Source organism: Phacochoerus africanus, chromosome 11 (genome assembly GCF_016906955.1).
Source record: "Phacochoerus africanus isolate WHEZ1 chromosome 11, ROS_Pafr_v1, whole genome shotgun sequence".
Taxonomy (NCBI): Eukaryota; Metazoa; Chordata; class Mammalia; order Artiodactyla; family Suidae; genus Phacochoerus; species Phacochoerus africanus.
This window is the reverse complement of record NC_062554.1, coordinates 135,360,262-135,378,103: the sequence shown is the minus strand read 5'-3', so window position 1 is coordinate 135,378,103 and position 17,842 is coordinate 135,360,262. Positions and strand designations below refer to the sequence as shown.

At 43.5% G+C, this 17,842-nt stretch overlaps 1 protein-coding gene across 1 annotated transcript in view; it reads right to left on the bottom strand.

Moving 5' to 3' along the window:
- Positions 1 to 11,716: 11,716 nt before the first annotated feature.
- The window catches only part of VWC2 (von Willebrand factor C domain containing 2), a 100,054-nt gene continuing 93,928 nt past the window's right edge, over positions 11,717 to 17,842 (bottom strand). The window contains exon 3 of the mRNA XM_047753418.1: positions 11,717 to 12,111. Coding sequence (XP_047609374.1) covers positions 11,960 to 12,111 — 152 coding nt within the window. The 3' untranslated portion in view covers positions 11,717 to 11,959. The remainder of the gene's footprint in view (positions 12,112 to 17,842) is intronic.

Below are 17,842 nucleotides of genomic sequence, written 5' to 3'. Positions count from 1 at the left end.
CGTCCTCTTCTCATCCTTTAGCCTTTCTTGGGGCATCTTTGGTCTGTGCCTGTTGGCAGATCTGGATTTTAGGAGCACAGTAAGGAAACCAGGGAGCCCACTGCTGCCGTGTTCCTCCAATCCCATGGAACTGAGCCAGCTTCCTCCTCCTCCGTTGCAACTTTCAGAGTCTTCTTTCCTTCTTTGTTATGTCCAGGGATTTGATAGGAGGAGGGAGCATCTTGGAGGAATGGGACCACTCTGTTTTGGCAGTGTCAGAAGTCACCCGAAGTATAATTTTATCATCTTAGTGTCTTCCAAGTCTCAAGTGACTTTGCCTCTTCCATTCTTGACATTGGTTATTGGTTCCTTCTCTTTCTTTTTGTTCGTGGACAATCTCATCAGATTTATAATTTTTACAGTGACATCTTTTTTGTCATCTGGGGTATTTGGAATTGTTTCTTAATTTGCCAAATGTGGAGACTTTTTATTTTTCTTATTGATTTACAGTTTAATTTGAACCGTTGTCAGGATTTATAAGCTGTATGGTGTCAGTTCATTATAATGTGTTGAGTCTTTGTTTATGGCTCAGCATCAAGCCATTGTTTATAAATTTTCCGCATGTAGTTGTAAAAAAATATGTGTTCTGGGATTTCCTGTTGTGGTTCATCAGGTTAAGAACCCAACATAGAGTCTGTGAGGATGTGAGTTCGATCCCTGGCCTCGCTGAGTGGGCTAAGGGACTGGTGTTGCTGCAAGCTGCAGGATAGGTCACAGATGTGGCTCGGATCTGATATTGCTGTGGCTGTGGCATGGCTTCAGCTGCAACTCCAATTGAACCCCTAGCCTGAGAACTTCCATATGCCACAGGTGTGGCCGTAAAAAAAATTTTAAAAGTGTATCCTGTAAGTTTTTTAGGTTTATATACTAGTTATATATGTATAACAATCCTACCCCATAAATTATAGTATATATTCATATCAAGACTTCATGCTTTTTGTCATTTTGTATCCTTATAACTTAAGAATGCAGCTAACATAAAAGTTATTTTCAGTCAAATGAAAAGTGAAAAAAAGACCACCAGTCAATTCACTGAAAGAGACACCAAAAAGTATTCTTCAGACAGAAGAAATACGATTTACAATGGAAGATGAAAGAAGGAATTAAAACCAATCAAATGGAAAGTGCAAGGATAGAGCTAAACAAATAATGACTATCAGAAAAATAATGGGAAAGACTTGTCAGATCTAAAACAGACAGGATTGAAATGCATTAAGGGGATAAATATACATAAGGTAAATGGAGTGAGACAGACGTTGCAGTCTGTATAAAAGCATCAGCAGATATTAGATCTCGATAAGGCACTTACGGACCCTGTAGTCTAGAGGGTACTCTTTCTGTATATGCAGTTCTAAGCTGGCAGTTATTTTCCTTCAGAGCACGTTGAAGATATTCAGCTGTCCTGAGAATTCCACGGAGGGACTATCTGTTCTCTTCTCCAGCTTTTTTGGTTGTTGCTCTTGGCAGGAAGTTTCCCCTAAATTACCTGATCTGCCAGCTCATGAATATAAAGTTCTTAGCTTTAAAAAGATTTTTGTTTTTTTATTTATTTTTAAAGAAATCTTTCTCCATGCTACAGCAGAGGAAATTCTAGTGAAAAAAATTTTTTTTTATTAAAATATATTTAATGGACAATGTTCCTTCAATTTCTGCTGTACAGCAGAGTGACCCAGTCTGACATAAATATATATACATTCTTTTCTTTTTCCTTTCTTTGCACTTATCTTAAACTTATACAAAAAAATATCTATTCTAGTCTGGGTGTTTGACAAATATTAACTCATTTAATTGTCTTATGGGTTTACTGATGAGCAGTGTGAATTAGAGGCATATAGCATGGACCTGATCAATAAGTACCTGATCAGGTAACTAAGTAGCCCTTACCTGATCAGTAAGTGGTAGGACTGTGATTAGAACTAGACCTCCAATGGCCAGAGTCTTAACTGCTAAGTTGCGTAAAGCAAGGAGATTGCAAACACCTATTAAGGAAACCTATGAAGGGTAACTCTTCAAAGGATGCTCTGGCCTTTGTTTCTGGAGGCTGTCATATGGAATAAGGCCCATGCCAGGGATGGGTGCCACGTGCCTGTACCTTTTCACTCATGCCATCCTCTGCTGGTCCCAGATCAGCGTGGTCTAGCCCTTGTTCCTAAAAGCATCGACATTCCCCGAGGATCAATTTCCTCTTCCCGTTTTCTCCAGCTGGAGTTCCCCAGGTATCTTCAACACTGAACGTGGCATTCTTCATCTGTCAGATGAGCAGGAACAACGGTGGTTGGAGAGTTCTTCACTGTTACGCGTGGTAGATAAGATTGATGTTGTCTGATAAACTTGTGTAGCACACAAACACCGGAAGACTCACTTGCACTGAAGGATGTTAAAAATATATTGTCATTCTCAGTCTATAAGAAACTGTAACTCACAAGTGTGGTAAATACAACCCTTGCAAGAGCCTGTTGAAAATGAAAACAGAAAGCTATGGTTTTACATTCGTCTGGTACCTTGTAAATCATCACGCATACTTGCAAATGATGCCATTTAAAATAGTTTTGTTTTTTTCATTTTCAAATACTGGATTTATGGCATCAGTATCTAAAGTCATTTTTAAAAATCAGTTCAAATGGTAGGTAGTAAATACCACAGTTGAGTAATATGTGTATATACACATGGTTGTACTTATAGCTGTGAGCAATTTGCATAGACACATTAGGAGGCAAAGCCTGCTGAATCGGAAGCCTCCCTCTCAGGCTGCTCCATGCACCTTTTCTTGCTTATAGCTAATTTTCTTTGATATCTGACATAAAAGAAACACCTACTTCAATGCATTACCTTCTTTTGTCTTGCTTTATTTTAATCTGATCCTGCTTAGATTTATATTTACACTTCAGATCTCAGTGAACTCAGAGGGTAGCTGTTTAACTGTCTGGGTAGATGCCTGCATGTACGGAAAGAAAGCCTCCAGCTGAACATAGAAATAATTCTCTGGAATAAATTGGAAATTATCTCACTCAAAGACTACTTTTTAAGACGTATTTTCTTTTTTTCCTTAAGCAATTCATTATATACTGTAATTTTTGAGCTTTTAAATCACATTCCTTGATATTTTAAAGGTTTCTGACACACCTTTTAAAATATGTATTTAATCTAAGTTTCAACATTTCCATTTTGATTCCATATCTGAATTATTCATCCCTTTACATTCCTCCCTTCTTAGTAGATAACATTATCTGTCCTTTCAAGTGTAAGTATGCTGTTTATTGTACTTAAAAAAAAGCCCATTATGTTGCTTTTAAAGACATTTAGGTTCTTTGCATAAATAGAGGACACATTTCATGTTTACTTCAGTGTGGCTGCTGTAAGATCTGCATTTTTTATGGTATTGATTCACCATAATTAATCTAAACCTACAAAAAGATAGCTAGGAAGTAATATTTTGCATGAAGCTCCTTTATTGCAGTGATGCCTTTATTTATTTACTGATTGATTGATTGATTGATTTTGGCTGGGCCTGTAGCATGAGGAAGTCCCTGGGCCAGGGGTTGAACCTGCACCACAGCAGCAACTCAAGCCACGGCAGTGATACCGCCAACGGATCCTTAGCCCACTGAGCCACTGCGGAAGTCTGCCCATTTGTAAATAGGAACGGTTTCTTCCAGAGAAGATAGTGAGGGCGGGAGGATGGGAGACGTGGGGTCGTCCTGGCCGCTTATAGTCCTCCGGTCAGTGCCTGGAGGGACCTTCTCACTCTCCCAACCACCTCTACTGCTGCTGGGGTTATTTGGGATGGGACAGTCTTTGCTTTTGTTTGGGGAAATAACATATGCTTTGAAATCACAGATTTCATGTCATGTAATGTGGGAAAGTTACATTTGGAATTAATTTATATTAATGCAACTCAAGTTTACAATGCCTAAATAGAAGAAATGCATACAAAATGTGACTCACCCAAGAAGGCACTTGATGCTTTTTAAATTATTGGTTCCGTGTAGTCTTCACTTCATAATTCAATCACTACTGTATATCAGGAGGTAGCAAGATTTTTTTTTATTTTAAATTATAAGTGCCGGAGTTCCCATTGTGGCTCAGTGGAAACAAACCTGACCAGTGTCCATGAGGACGCGGGTTCAATCCCTGGCCTCACTCAGTGGGTGAAGGATCTGGCATTGCTGTGACTGTGGTGTAGGCCGGCCACTGCAGCTCCCAATCAAACCCTAGCTCGGGAACTTCTACATGCCGCACCTACAGCCCCCCCCAAATTAGTTAAAAAGGGTGGTGATACTGATGCAAGTTAACGACTTTAATGCAAAAGTTCAAAACCGCACGTGATGTCCTCCCTATATTCCCTGACTTAAGATCCTGTGAGGGTGTCCTAGACCAAGTAAGGGCTCCATGGGCCCCCAATCATCCAGGCCTAAATCGTATTTGACAAATGGTATCAACTTGATATAGATCGATAAAATGCTATCCGCGGGTGAAGCAAATCAGCAGCACTCCTCTGGAAGAATGTTTGCTGCAGGTGGTACCGTTTATTCCAGCCCTGACTGTGCCCCATGCAGGGAAATGGGTAGACAGACCTACCTGGGTTCTATCCCCAAACCTAGACCGGTCGCCTACCACGTCCTAATTTCCTCATTGATATAGTCGAGTCGACTAGAGGAAGAAGTCACAGGAAGACTCGGAGGTGTCGGTTGTGCTATGTGTCACATGAAGACGCGTCATGATATTTGGTCATATGTTATAAATTTCAGTACAAGACTGTGCCTAAACAAAGACATATAAAGCACTGGTGATGCCCGAATACCGTTTTAACACGAGATCTAGATGTGGTTTGGTTTGGAGTGAGGATACGGGACAAGCATTTAGACCAGGGAGGTCCCGTTGTGTGAGGAGCTACCTGTCACTCTCACAGCTGTTGACATTGCCCTGTCGAATTAAGGACGTTTGCGGCTGTTACTTTTCCGGATTCGTGTGGGTTAGAGTAGCGCACTTTGGCAATTCCTGTCTAATTTCTAGAAGCCCTGGCTCTAAGAGCAAACGATGGACTTGAGGTTCCCGGCTCTGGTGTAAAAGCTCTGGTGTAGACTGAGGCTTGAGCCAGCTTCTGAACGTCCTACATTTACTTTTCTGAAAAAAAGGGGGATAATGTTAACTACTGCCTGGGGAAATTGCGTAATTCCTGTTTTACAATGTACATTTACTGACTGCCTAATAAGGATTACTTGAAACTGTGAAATAAATTACTTAGTTATATGTAGAATATTAATAATTTCACAGAAAGATGTTATGAATTGGATACTTTGGACCTTTCCTTCTTCCCTCCCTCCTTCCCTCCCTTCCTTCCTTCCTTTCTTTGTTTCTTTTTTTGCTTCTTAGGGCCACATTTGCAGCATATGGAGGTTCCCAGGCTAGGGGTTGAATGGGAGCTATAACGGCGGGCCTGCGCCGCAGCCACAGCCACTCACACTCACAGCAACGCCGGATCCTTAACCCACTGAGCAAGCCCAGGGATTGAATCCAAAACCTCATGGATACTAGTCAGGTTCATTACCACTGAGACACAATGGGAATTCCATTTCTCATTTTAATTTTAGGACATACATGTTTATGAAGGGACAATCCCTGAAATCAAATAGAAATAAAAATAAAACTATTCCTCTGATAATGTAAATATAGTAAATAGAGTGGAAAAACAAATATTCCTAGAAAGTGTATTTAAAAATAGTTTTGTCTGAAATTAAGTTCAGAAATTTTTAAAAATAGAAAATTAATCATTAAATATTATTAAATAGTAAATAAAATTGAGATCTGTTTATATTTCTGGAAAATTGAATTTAAAACTTGGTGTAAATATTTACAGTTGTTTTTAACTCATCAGACTGTGTCAATTATGTACTAAAGTAAATGACTGCAGGTATATCCTTTGTTATTTTTGATTATATTATCCTATGTAACATGGCAGCCATGGATTTTATGTCCTTCTCTCTCTTAACAGGTGGGAGTTAAACACATTTCCTAGACCATAAAATCCCCATGTGCCAGGCAGTTAGAGCACATTTTCATTTACATTTTTTTAATGCCACTGAAACTCTGGTTGAGCCCTCCCGGCCGGCGTGATTGCTCTGTGTCACCTAATGTTCAGTGACATTTACTACTTTTAAAATCAGGCATTTGGATTTAATTTCCACATTTCTTTGTTAGGTTAAAGCAGCAAATTCTTTGCATATTCAGACTGAAATTTGACACTTTTTAATATTTTTCGAACCGGCTATGGAAACTGTTGTATTTCTGCTTAGATAACTCAGTCCATTGATTTGTTAATTGATTAGATACCTGTTGAGGTGTTTAATTATATTATGTAAAAAATAAATAAAATATGCAGGAATACTCAAAACAGTGAAAGAAAGTCTAAGAGATTTATAGTCCAGTCGTTGGAAATAAGCAGTGAATAAATACCACAACTGTACATGTGCTTCATCCTCAGTATGAACCAGTGTCTCCTCAGCGTAAGAAATTACATTTGGCCTCAGACATTTCAGGCCAGAAGATATTTGCATCAGACATGGCCAACGACTGTCTCATGGCTGCTCTCCCTAAACTCTGCAACACGGGGATTTGGTAGGTCCCAGGTGCTTGGCCCTGGACATTTGAGGTCCTCAAGTCAACGGAGGCACCAAGAGACGCAGGACAGGCCGACAGTAATGGAAACTGAGTTGCTCCTCAGGAAACATGTTGGCCTTAAACAAACTGAATTAATATATTGAGGACAACTCAACAAGCCTTTAACGTAAAGATGTCAGAAGCTGCCCTGGGGGCTGAGTGTTCCACAGCCTGAATCGAAGGGATTTTACAGTAAATAATAGAGCAAAAATAAAATTGACTATAACGCGGCGTTCCCGTTGTGGCTCAGTGGTAACGAACCCGACTAGTATCCACAAGGATGCGGGTTCAATCCCTGGCCTCCCTCAGTGGGTGAAGGCTCTGGCATTGCCATGAGCTGTGGTGTAGGTCACGGCCAGATGTGGCTCTGATTCAGCCCCTAGCCTGGGAACTTCCACATGCTGGCACGGGAGGCCCTAAAAAAGCAAACAAACAAACAAACAAACAAAAAAAACCAGCAACAACAAAAATAAACAAAGCATGATTATTTCTAAATCACACTAAAATAATATACCAAATGAGCAGTATGGCAGGGCATAAAATGAAAATCCAATTAGGACTAAAGAAGCAATGGACCTTGAGTTTGAAACAGAAAAATGGTTCTTCTCTCCTCTGCTGAAGAAGCAGGGAGTTGGGAAGTAGAAGCATGCTCAGAGCACAGTCTGAGGCCCCCAAAGCCTCAGGTTCTACGAGCCGGCAGGACCGGGTCAGGGTCTGGACCCCAGCCTACTCATGAAGATGCCAGTCTGCCATGCTGAGGAGTCTGGCTGTTCTGTGTGCAAAGGCAGCCTTCGGTCAGAGACAAAATCTATGTTTAGGAAACTCGAGTCTTAGGCTCGGGAGGCTGGTTTGGAGCACGGGGCATGAAACAGTTTTACTGTGGAACAACGAGGGGTGGCAGCTGAAATGCAGAAACGTACGAGCTGTAAAATGCCTTTATTCTAGAATCAGCGAACTGCTCTCAACCTGATCATTCAGGAAAAAGGACTGCATCCGCCGTCAGCCGTGTTAGCAGTGGCCAAAGAAGAGCAGAGGGGCAGGTGCAGGAAGGACATCCTGCTGCAAACTGTAGTGGCTGAAGAAGCCCCGTGCTGCTACCAACGGCGCCTCCCGACTGGGCCATCTGAAGCGGCACCTCTGTGCCAGCAGGACACCGCCTACCTCATTCTTCCTCATTGCATTGCATTGCCACATCGGCCTTTTTAAAAGTAATACAACTCAGACTTGGCCTCTTGCTTATTAAAGCAAATAGAGTAACTTGCTAATATTTGCTAATTTGGCTTTTTGCTGTGTTTTTGTCTTCTACATGTTTAATCTATATTTAAAATAATTGAGGTAGTTTTCAATAATGCTTGTTTGAAATAGTATATATTTGGCATGTTTCACCTAATGGACACATAAAAAAACCCACTTCAACATTTAAAATCAAAATAAAATATCAGAGAGTCCCTTGGGGGCTTAGCAATTGGGACTTGGTGGTGTCACTGCTGTGGCTCTGGTTGCTGCTGGGGCAGGGGTTTAATCCCTGGCCCAGGGAACTTCTACATGCTCTGAGTGTGGCCAAAAAAAAAAAAAAAGAAAAAAAAGAAACCATCTGAATTCTCTGCAATATTTTGGACATTTTTAAAACATTATATAAATACAACACTTATGGTGGGGGAGTAAAGAGTTTATTAAACTACATTCGTGATGCCACAAATTTTAAAATGTATGAGAACTCACCTCCTACTATGTTTTACTGCACTTAGGAGATGAAGAACTTGAAAGTATTCAAAGATTGAAAACGAAATAAAGGTAAATTAGTTTCATGATGTACAAACTTGAGGTCAAGGCTGTGTTCACCTCCCCATCTGTACTGCAAGCTCTGGCACATGGCCAGGGTGTGGCTAATGTTAGTTACAAGCAGTAATAAATACAAGTTTTGGTAACCATCCAAGGGTTCTGTGAAATGTGAAAGTACTGATGGGTCCGTCCAACAAGGAAATAGCCTAGGATGGAAAGAATGAATCTAATTCAAAAATTGAACATGTCAGACTAGATAAATTCCAAAATCACTCTCTGGCTTATACTAGTTGCTTCATGTTTTCAGTTTATAGGTGTAGGTTGAAAAATTTGAAAAATAATTCTTGTAATACATTGGTAAGCATGATTCCAACCCCGCCTCCTGCCTTTTTTTTTTTTTTCTTTTCTTTTTAGGGCTGGACCTTAAGCATATGGAAGTTCCCAGGCTAAGGGATGAACTGGAGCTGCAGCTGAGCCCACACCACAACCACAGCAATGCCAGATCCAGGCTGCCTGTGACCTACACCACAGCTCGCAGCAACACCAGATCCTTAACTCACTGAGTGAGGCCAGGGATCGAACCCGTATCCTCATTGATACTGGTTGGGTTCTTAACTCACTGAGCCACAACGGGAACTCCCTGATGTCCTTTTTTTAACTGGAATAAATCATTCAACAAAAATTACTGGGTGCTTATGAAGTGGGCCTATTTGAATTGAAAGAATTGTGGCTCTCCAGCCACTTTTGAACTTGAATTTTGAGGCTCCTTTTTTCAGTACTGTGTCAAAACCATAGTATTTTGGATCGGAAACTTGGACTTATACTCTCCTCTGTTTAAAATGCAGGCTTTGAGGTTATTACACTTATTGGATAGAGCAGTTCGTCATCAGTAATCTCAACAGCGTGTTCTACGGGAACAGAGGGGAGGAAAACAAAATTCCAGCCTGATACGCTTCACGGACGTGAAGCTCTAAATCTACACCATGAAATAAAGAACCCGAGAGTCACTTTTTTCTTGGACAACAGTGCAAATAACATCATTATGCATTAAGTCTAAGCAGCCTCACTGACCCAAGTTCCGCCCTGTGTTTGGTTATGTATTGTCCTTATGTGGAAAGAGGAGTGAGTGTTTGAAACTGGGGGTGGGGGGGTTACTTTACAGTAAAACGGCCACAGGGCTCCAGCCCTGGGCACGCCTGGGACATGGGAGGGTCACACTGGTGCAGACAGGCAATTTCCCAAGACATCTCCCGTTTGCCATCTCTGTGCAGCACAGTCGCAGGTCTCCCGAAATTCCTCGCCCATCTGAGGCCATCGCGGTAACTTCAGAGCTCACTGCCCGCGTGGGGGGGCTGACACCTCCTGGGGAAGCAGGGAGACCCTGGGGCCCAGGAGCTGAGACTCTCCAGGTGCAGCCTGCCTGGCGGGGAGCGAAGAGGCTGCTTGTAGCTGTTAAGAGACCTCAGGTGACCCACCTCCCGGGGACTGGGGCCATTTGTTGGCAAAATCAGACCTTTATATAATCTTGTCTCCTAAAAATCTACCTCTGGATGACAGAGAGGTGCCTGATATCTAGTGGCCTCAACAGTAAAAATTAAGTTTCGGGAAGCCGATCATCCCCCAAGAGCATCTAATGGGTATTTCCCCTGAGGATTTTCTCGAAAAGCTGTGTGCGGAGCCCATATGGCCCAAGATGTTCTTGGTAAACAAGATAAAAATGAAATGTACGCATATGTAAATGTCCTGAGGATTCAGCTAGTGATGGCTGTGGGGTTACGGAGGACCTCGATGGGTCAACTTTCTAGTGATGTTAAAAGGAGCCAGTGTTCTAGACTTTAATGACGAGCTGCTTTCTTCTGTATGGGATGATTTTGTTTGTAATCTCTGCTCATTGCAGGGAGCCTCCGTGACCTCCCTTCGCTGTCCGCTAGTGGACCTCTGACCACAATGCACTGTACTTTCTTATCTGTGTTGCACCAGAGGTCCAATGTCCATGAAGGCAGGAAACCTGCTTCATTTTTTGTGGTTGTTTTTGTTCTCACAATTATTTGTATGTGATAAATGCTTCAATGAAAATTTTAGGATAAATAAATGCATGGAAATGCTTCAATGAAAATTTTAGGACAAATAAATGCATGGGGAAGAAGCTTTAAAGGCATCAAGTAGTGACGATAGTTCTGCTTTTTAACCCTAAAGCTATTAAAACTACCTGTTCGTCAAGGTGCCCAGTACTGATGTGATGGATAGCTGCAGAAATGTTCTTTAACCTTGACCAGATCATCGGGAATGGCACTGGCTTCTTTTACCCAAACGAAGAGACGCGGAGTCGGTTTGAAAGGGCCCAGAAATGCAACTGCAGGAAGGCAACTGCAGCAAGTCGCCGAGTGCGCGTGACCTTCTGTGCTGTTGCTCTCACATAATCAGTGGAACTGCCTTCTCGCTCTGCTCTCACACGGTAACTACGTGAGACCCTTCAGCATTTGCCCATGCTTGCCACGGGGGATGGAGGATCCTTCCCAGCAAACACAGGCCGCGGACTGGAGAGCTAGGGTGTCTACACCGCATGCAGACCGCAGGTGTAGACTTGTTCAGGAGTTCGGTCTCCTTTAACTCTCCTGCAGAGAAACAAGGGAGCCCCCTATTTTACCACGTGCTCCAGCTTCGTTCACCACGAAGGCAAGCTGTGCTGCCTACCTCTTCCTCAGCTCAGGGGATGATGGGAGTAAAGTAAGTGAAAATGAAATAGATCCGTGCGTCCACTGATGGCCCACGGCATGGGAGCTTTGAATGAACAGAGAAAGTGTGGACTGGTTATCTTTACACCTCCCAAATGACTGAGAATGGAGATGATAAAAGCAGTAAGTTGTAAGAAGGAAATATTACTTTTATGTCAATTAGATTGGATCTGCCAAAGAGAAACACTCTGTGTGTGTGTGTGTGTGTGTGTGTGTGTGTGTGTGTGTGTAGTGTAACAGAATTTAGACAGAACCCCCGTAAAAATCAGTTCCATTATCTTAGGATCCATGAATGGGTGCATTTTTCCCAGATGTGAAGGAGGACCAGCGGCCTCAAATAATCTCACGTGATGGACTCGGGACCGAAAAGAAAGGCAGGTACGCCGCGAGGACAGTGGACAGCACAGCATTTTAATCTGTATCTATAGAAAACATTTATATAAGCTCTCTAATAGAGGGATTATAGAAATACATTTCATATATAATAGTGTACTTTAGTGTACTCACTGTGAAAATAGCACATTTATTTAGAGACGGATTTTACGCCCAAGGTCCGTGTGGATGTTTTGAAATAGATCCATTTCCTTCTCTTGCAGTCACTGTTCCCAAGAAAAGCAGAAGTGCCCCAAATCCGCCGTGACTCCTCATCGCGAGTCTCCCCCTTGCGTGGGGTATGTCCAGGGTCACCCCGATGGCCCAGGCCAGGAAGGGATTCTGGGAAGCGCCCGGGTCTGGGGGCCCAGTCCCTACATTTGCCTGCACTCGTGTCTCGTGCACATGGCCTGTCGCTCGACCCTCCACGTCCCCTCCTCGTAGGTACAGTGACAGATGGTGCATTCGTCTGTTTTCACCTCTCTTCCAGCTGGGATGACAGCCGTCTCGGCAAAGCAGTTGGGGCCTGAAAAGGAGGAGAGGGTTGTCTGTTACATGTGTGCACATCACGTACTTGGGTGGGAGGCCGGCCTGACCCTGTGCGTCCGCTGCAGCCACGCTCGTGCACGGAGGGCCGTGAGAAAGCTACCGTTTCGTCGTGCGACGTGCTCCCACTCTTTCCCTGAAATGAAAGCAGCGTTATGTAAAACGGTGAGGACTGACAACACTGCGGCTTTCACCAGCAGATCAGTCAGCTCAGGGACCTGCTGTGAAGGCCAAACCTGCAATCGTTTGATCCAATTAACCCTCAGTAGTCATGGAAAAACCCATAGCCGAGACTTTCGGCAAATTAGTCTTCTTAGAAGAGGGAGCAGAAGCAAAGCAAATGGCTTGAAAGGACACGAATCCAGGGTCACCTCTGCGGCTCTCAGAGCAGGTGTCAACGCTCAGCACACAGGACACCCACCTGGACGGCTCTAGAGACGCTGGTCGCTGGCCCCACCCTGCGCTTCTGACGCCCAGGCTTGGCTGGGGCCAGGGAGTTCGCTTTGATGACCAGCACCCAGGGAGGGCCCATGCCCTGGTCAGGGCCACCCCTGTCTGAGCAGGAATCAAGGGCCCATCATCTCCCGTCTTCCCTGAGAGCTGAGGGTCCCTCGATTCTCAATCCCCAAGAAGGACAAGCTCCTCGGCCCACAAAGATGCCACTCCGCATAAAGCCGAGGACGTGGTCAAGTTGGGCTGTTTGAGGGGTTCAGATGGGAAACTGCTCAGCCTCCACCCTCCTCTGAAACGGGACGTCGGACCTTCCCGCAGCCTAAAGAGAGGCCTGACTTTGACCTGCAGCCTGAGAGACAACCCCAAGGTCAGTTCCACTCTGGTTTCCTCCCTTCTGAGTTCCCAGAGGGCCTGCTCACCCTCCCACTTGCCACGCCTGGGCCCACGGCCTCTCGCGTCTGGCGTGGCAGGCTTGGTGGCGGTGAAGTCTCTGCTGCAGCAGCTTTGGTGAGTTGTGGGCCCCGGCCACCTGCTGGCACCTGCCCTCCCAGACAGGCGGGCCGCCTCCTGCCCTCACCTTGGACGGCGTCCTCGGCTCTAGGAACGCAGCCCCCTCTGCTCCTGGGATGTCCTGATGTGGACACTTGATGCGCGTGCTCTTTTTTCTTTGTTTCTGTTTGTCTCTTTTTCGGAGTCTAATTTCAGGGCTCATTCTCCTTCTCATTCACTCTAATATCTAGCAGGGTGCTTTGCACATTGAGAGCACCCCATCATTGCCCAGAAAACCTGTCCCCTTTGATACAAGTGATCAGGGAGCCTTGCTCATCTCCTCTGCAGAAAATGCTGGATTCAAAATTTGGTCCCACCACTTACTGGTTATGTGATCCTGGACAGAGTGATTTCATTGTTTTGAGCCTTCCTGGCCTCATCTGCAGAGTGAGAATATAATAGCTCGCAGGGTCACCTGAGGATTAAACCAGATGATACACTGCTGCCCTTACGTTATTCAACAAATGCTAGCAAATTCCTATCCTTCTGGCCTCAATTAATCTTTCTATGTCAGCATAGTAGTCACTTCTTTCCATTTTCTTTTTTTTTTTTTAGCTGTGCCCTCGGCATGCAGAAGTTCTGGGGCCAGGGATTGAAGCCATACCACAGCAGTGACACCACCAGATTCTTAACCCACTGAGCTGTCAGGGAACTCCCCATGTATAGTAGTCACTGCCAATGAGTTTTTATTATTATTAATTTATCTCTTTACTGTTTATATCACGGTAGGACTTTGGATCTTTCTTTTCAGTGGTTTGTGCCCATGGTCATCTTTATTTTTTTATGGTCAAATTATCAAATCCAGCTAGCGAGGGGCCTGGACTCCAGGCTGTCCCCGTGTCCTTCACACTCTGCCACGTCCAGCCTCTCCCATGTCTGAACATGGTATGGATCCCCACTTATTTACATTTCCCTTCATTCTTTTCACCAGTGCTTATCGTGTTGGCATTCTGTTCCTGTTTTGTTAGAGTTACACCTGTGTATGTCATTTTTTGACCTTATCTCAAGGGTAGTATGTTTTTAGTTTCCACTTTCATAACATTCATTGCTAGTAATACAAATGCATTGGTTTTAGGGTGTTGAGTTTGTGTCCCGTGGTCTTGCTGAATTCTATTACTAGTCGTAGACAGGTTTTTTTTCTTTCAAGTTTCTAGGTCTTTTCTGTGTTAACAGTCATGCCATCTGCAGATAGTGACAGCTTTATTTTCGCTGTTTTTTCTCCGCCTTTTGTTTCCTTTTCTCGTGCAGCCTAGAACTTCCGGTGTGGTGTGGATATTCTCACCTGTTCCTGATCTCAGGGGATCGAAGTCAGCTACGGCCTTTTGTAGCCGCTCTGGATCAAGTTGAGGCAGTTACCCTCTCCTCGATTGTGAGAGATTTTGTCACGAGAGCCTTTGAATTTTGTCAGATGCCTTTTCTGCATTAAATTGATAAATCAGGTGATTTTTCTCTCTTTAACCTGTCCACGTGGTGGTTTACATTGGTAGATTTTTAAAATAATCTTCATTTGAGAGCAGTTTTAGGTTCACAGCAGAACTGAAGCGAAAGCACAGAAACTTCCCGTACACCCCTTACCCCACGCGCCAACAGCCTCCTCCGACAGCAACACCCGGGCGAGTGGGACCTGCACGGACACGCTGTCCTCACGCAAAGTCCCCGTTAGCATTAGGGCCCGCTCTCGGTGTTGTCCCTTCCAGAGGTTTGAAGATGTAAACGGCATGGCATCCACTTTTAATCTGTCGTCTTTCTACTTACAGGGGGTTTCTTGCAGACAACATACAGTTGGGACGTGAGTTTTGATACACTCTAGTTCTGTCTTTTAGGTCATTTACCCAAAAGTGATTATTGATATCTTTGGATTCCTATTTATCCCGTGTTACCATTTTGTTTGTCTCCCTTTGTCCTTAGTTTTGTCTTCCACTATTTTTCTCTCTTCTTTTTTAACTTTTTTTCGAATGTTTATTCTAGAGTTTGCAATATACACTTACAACGAATGCGAGTCAACTTTCACGTTACCTAGTGTTTCATATAACACTTCGTGAAGAGTGTGAACAATACTAAATAATGACGAAGCATCCTAATCTCTGTTTCCCATCCATTGCATCACTGCTTTTCACTTCACTTGTTTATGAGCATAAACAAGGGTATCTGTCATCTGTCTACAGGCCGGCATACACTTGGATACATTGTTAGTTTGAATAAACTATGAGCTAGTGTATCAGCTAAGAATAAGCAAAGTAAATGTTTTCGTCGTGCCTTCACTTACTCCTTCTCCTCTGATCTTCCTTTGTGCAGAATCCAAGCTCCTGACCTACATCTTTTTTCTTTCTAAAGAGTTTCTTTTAATATTTCTTACAAGGGAGGTCTACTGGCAGAAGAACCCTTCAATTTTTGTTTATATGACAAACTATTTCATCTGCCGTTTTCAAGGATAATAGAGGGACAGAATTCTAGCAAAGCTGTTTTTTTTGTCTCAACACTAAACATCTCACTCCATTCTTTCTCCCTTTTTTTTCTCTTTGTGTCTTTTTTTAGGGCCTCACCTTCGGCACATGCAAGTTCCCAGGCTAGGATCTAATCAGGGCTGTAGCTGCTGCCGACCTACACCACAGCCACAGCAACGCCAGATCCTTAACCCACTGAACGAGGGCAGGGATCGAACCAGCGTCCTCATGGATACTAGTCAGATTCGTTTCTGCTGAGCCACGATGGGAACTCCTCCATTCTCTTTCTTTGCTTGCAGATTTGCCAAGGAGAAGTCAGATGTAATGCTTACCAGCCATGGTGATGGATCGTTAACCCACTGTTCCGGGGTTGGAGATTGAACCAGAGCCACTGCAGAGATAATGCCAGATCCTTAACCTGCTGTGCCACAGTAGGAACTCCTTAAGTTTTAAAAGTATGAATTTAATTTCCTTAATAGCTTTCACACAAATTATGTTTCATATTGGGTAAGTTGCAGTAGCTGATATTTTTCAAGGAGTCAGTTCAAAGTTGGTAAATTATGTGTGTAGAGTTGTCGACAGTATTTATTATTCTTTTAATTTCCATGGAATCTGTAATTGCATTGCCTGTTTTATTCCTAATATTAGTAATTTGCATCTTCTCTATTTTTTTTCCTTTGTCTTGTAGGGGTTTATCAGTTTTGTTGGCCTTTTAAAAAATTATTTCGTTAACTTTAACAATGGACCTTCAGTTTTCAATTTTATTGATTTTTATTCTTTACTATTTTATTTTTCTAGTAGTTCACTTTTCTTTTTCTAGTTTCTTGAGTTGATGACATAGTATTGATCTGAAAGTTTTCCTCTTTTCTAATGTAACCATTAAGTTCCATAAATTTCCCTTTCAGTTCTCTTTTCTCTGTTTTGATGTGTTAGTTGTATTTTCATTTTCATGAAATATTTAATTTTATAGACTTGTAGCCCAAGAACCAATAAAAAGCTTGAGGAAAAAGCAGCATATATGATAACTTGCTGAACTAAAATATAAGTAAGTTACCAAAAGAGACTCCTGCCATGAAAAAGCAAGTTCTGGTCACTATGATTATTCAGTGGCAAAGAAGCCTTTCTATAATTTAGCTTCATTAGGAAGTAGGGGGATAGAAAGAAACTCTTTCTAATCTTGATTAATTAATCTAATTAAAATATCTCGCTTTCATGTGTATATGGCACTTTAAAAGAAATATGAAGCACACAGAAGAATTTTAGAAATATGGAAATGAGATTTGGAGGGATAAAACATTAGTCCAAGTCACAGGTCTCATAATTCATTACTGATACATTAAATTATATTGATCTGCCCTGGCTGTTATTCAAGGACCCTCAGGCTAAAAAGGGCTACTTTCAAAATGAACACAGCCTGTAATTTCTTCTTGCCTCAGGAACAGTCGTTCAAGTAGACAGTGGGCAGGCATTGCTAAAGTGAATTTCCTGCACTATTTGGACTTCCGGGCAGAGTCCACAGTGTGGAGGCTGCCCTTACCTCAGCTGGGCCCCAAGAGCACGTGAACCCCTCTCCCTCTGACTGACCGCAGAGTGTCAGAAGAGCTAGAATGAGGCCCAGCACAGGAACCGGGGCCGGCTGGCGGAGGGACGCGGGGCCACGGGCCTCCACATCAACTCTCCCAAAATGCAGAGTATGTGTCAGAACCCAGCTTTGCCCTGGTTACCGGGGCGGGGGGTGACAAATGCTGCTGCCGTATCAGGAAACAGAGGAGGCTGCAGCCATCCAGCCATCCCGGGCAGCCGCCCCCAGTACCCAGTGAGCCCTGAGGGGACATAGGATGGGACCAGGAGGCCGCCACCGAGCCGTCAGCAGCTGCAGCCCCAGGATGAGAGCACCGGACGCTGGCCCCAGGCAGCTGAGGTGCAAGTCAAAGGGACGACTCCAGTGAGCCCGGAGCCTTGCATCGTCCTGTGCACAGGAAAACGCCAAATGCATTAGCGTAAGTTGTCTGGTTTTCTTTCATGAACGGTGATCTTTTGATGTTCTGACTACCTGGTCTGTGTGGCAAAAACCCCTTTACCTCCTGGCTCCTCTTTGTCCTCTTTGGCAAAGTCCCTTAGAGCTCCCTGACAGGCTGGGTCCTGGACTTAAGTCCTCCGTTTTTCCTGCCGAATAAAACATAATTCTCTGAGTTCCCATTGTGGTTCAGTGGGTTAAGAACTCCGCATTGTGTCTGTGAGGATGCAGGTTTGATTCCTGGCCTT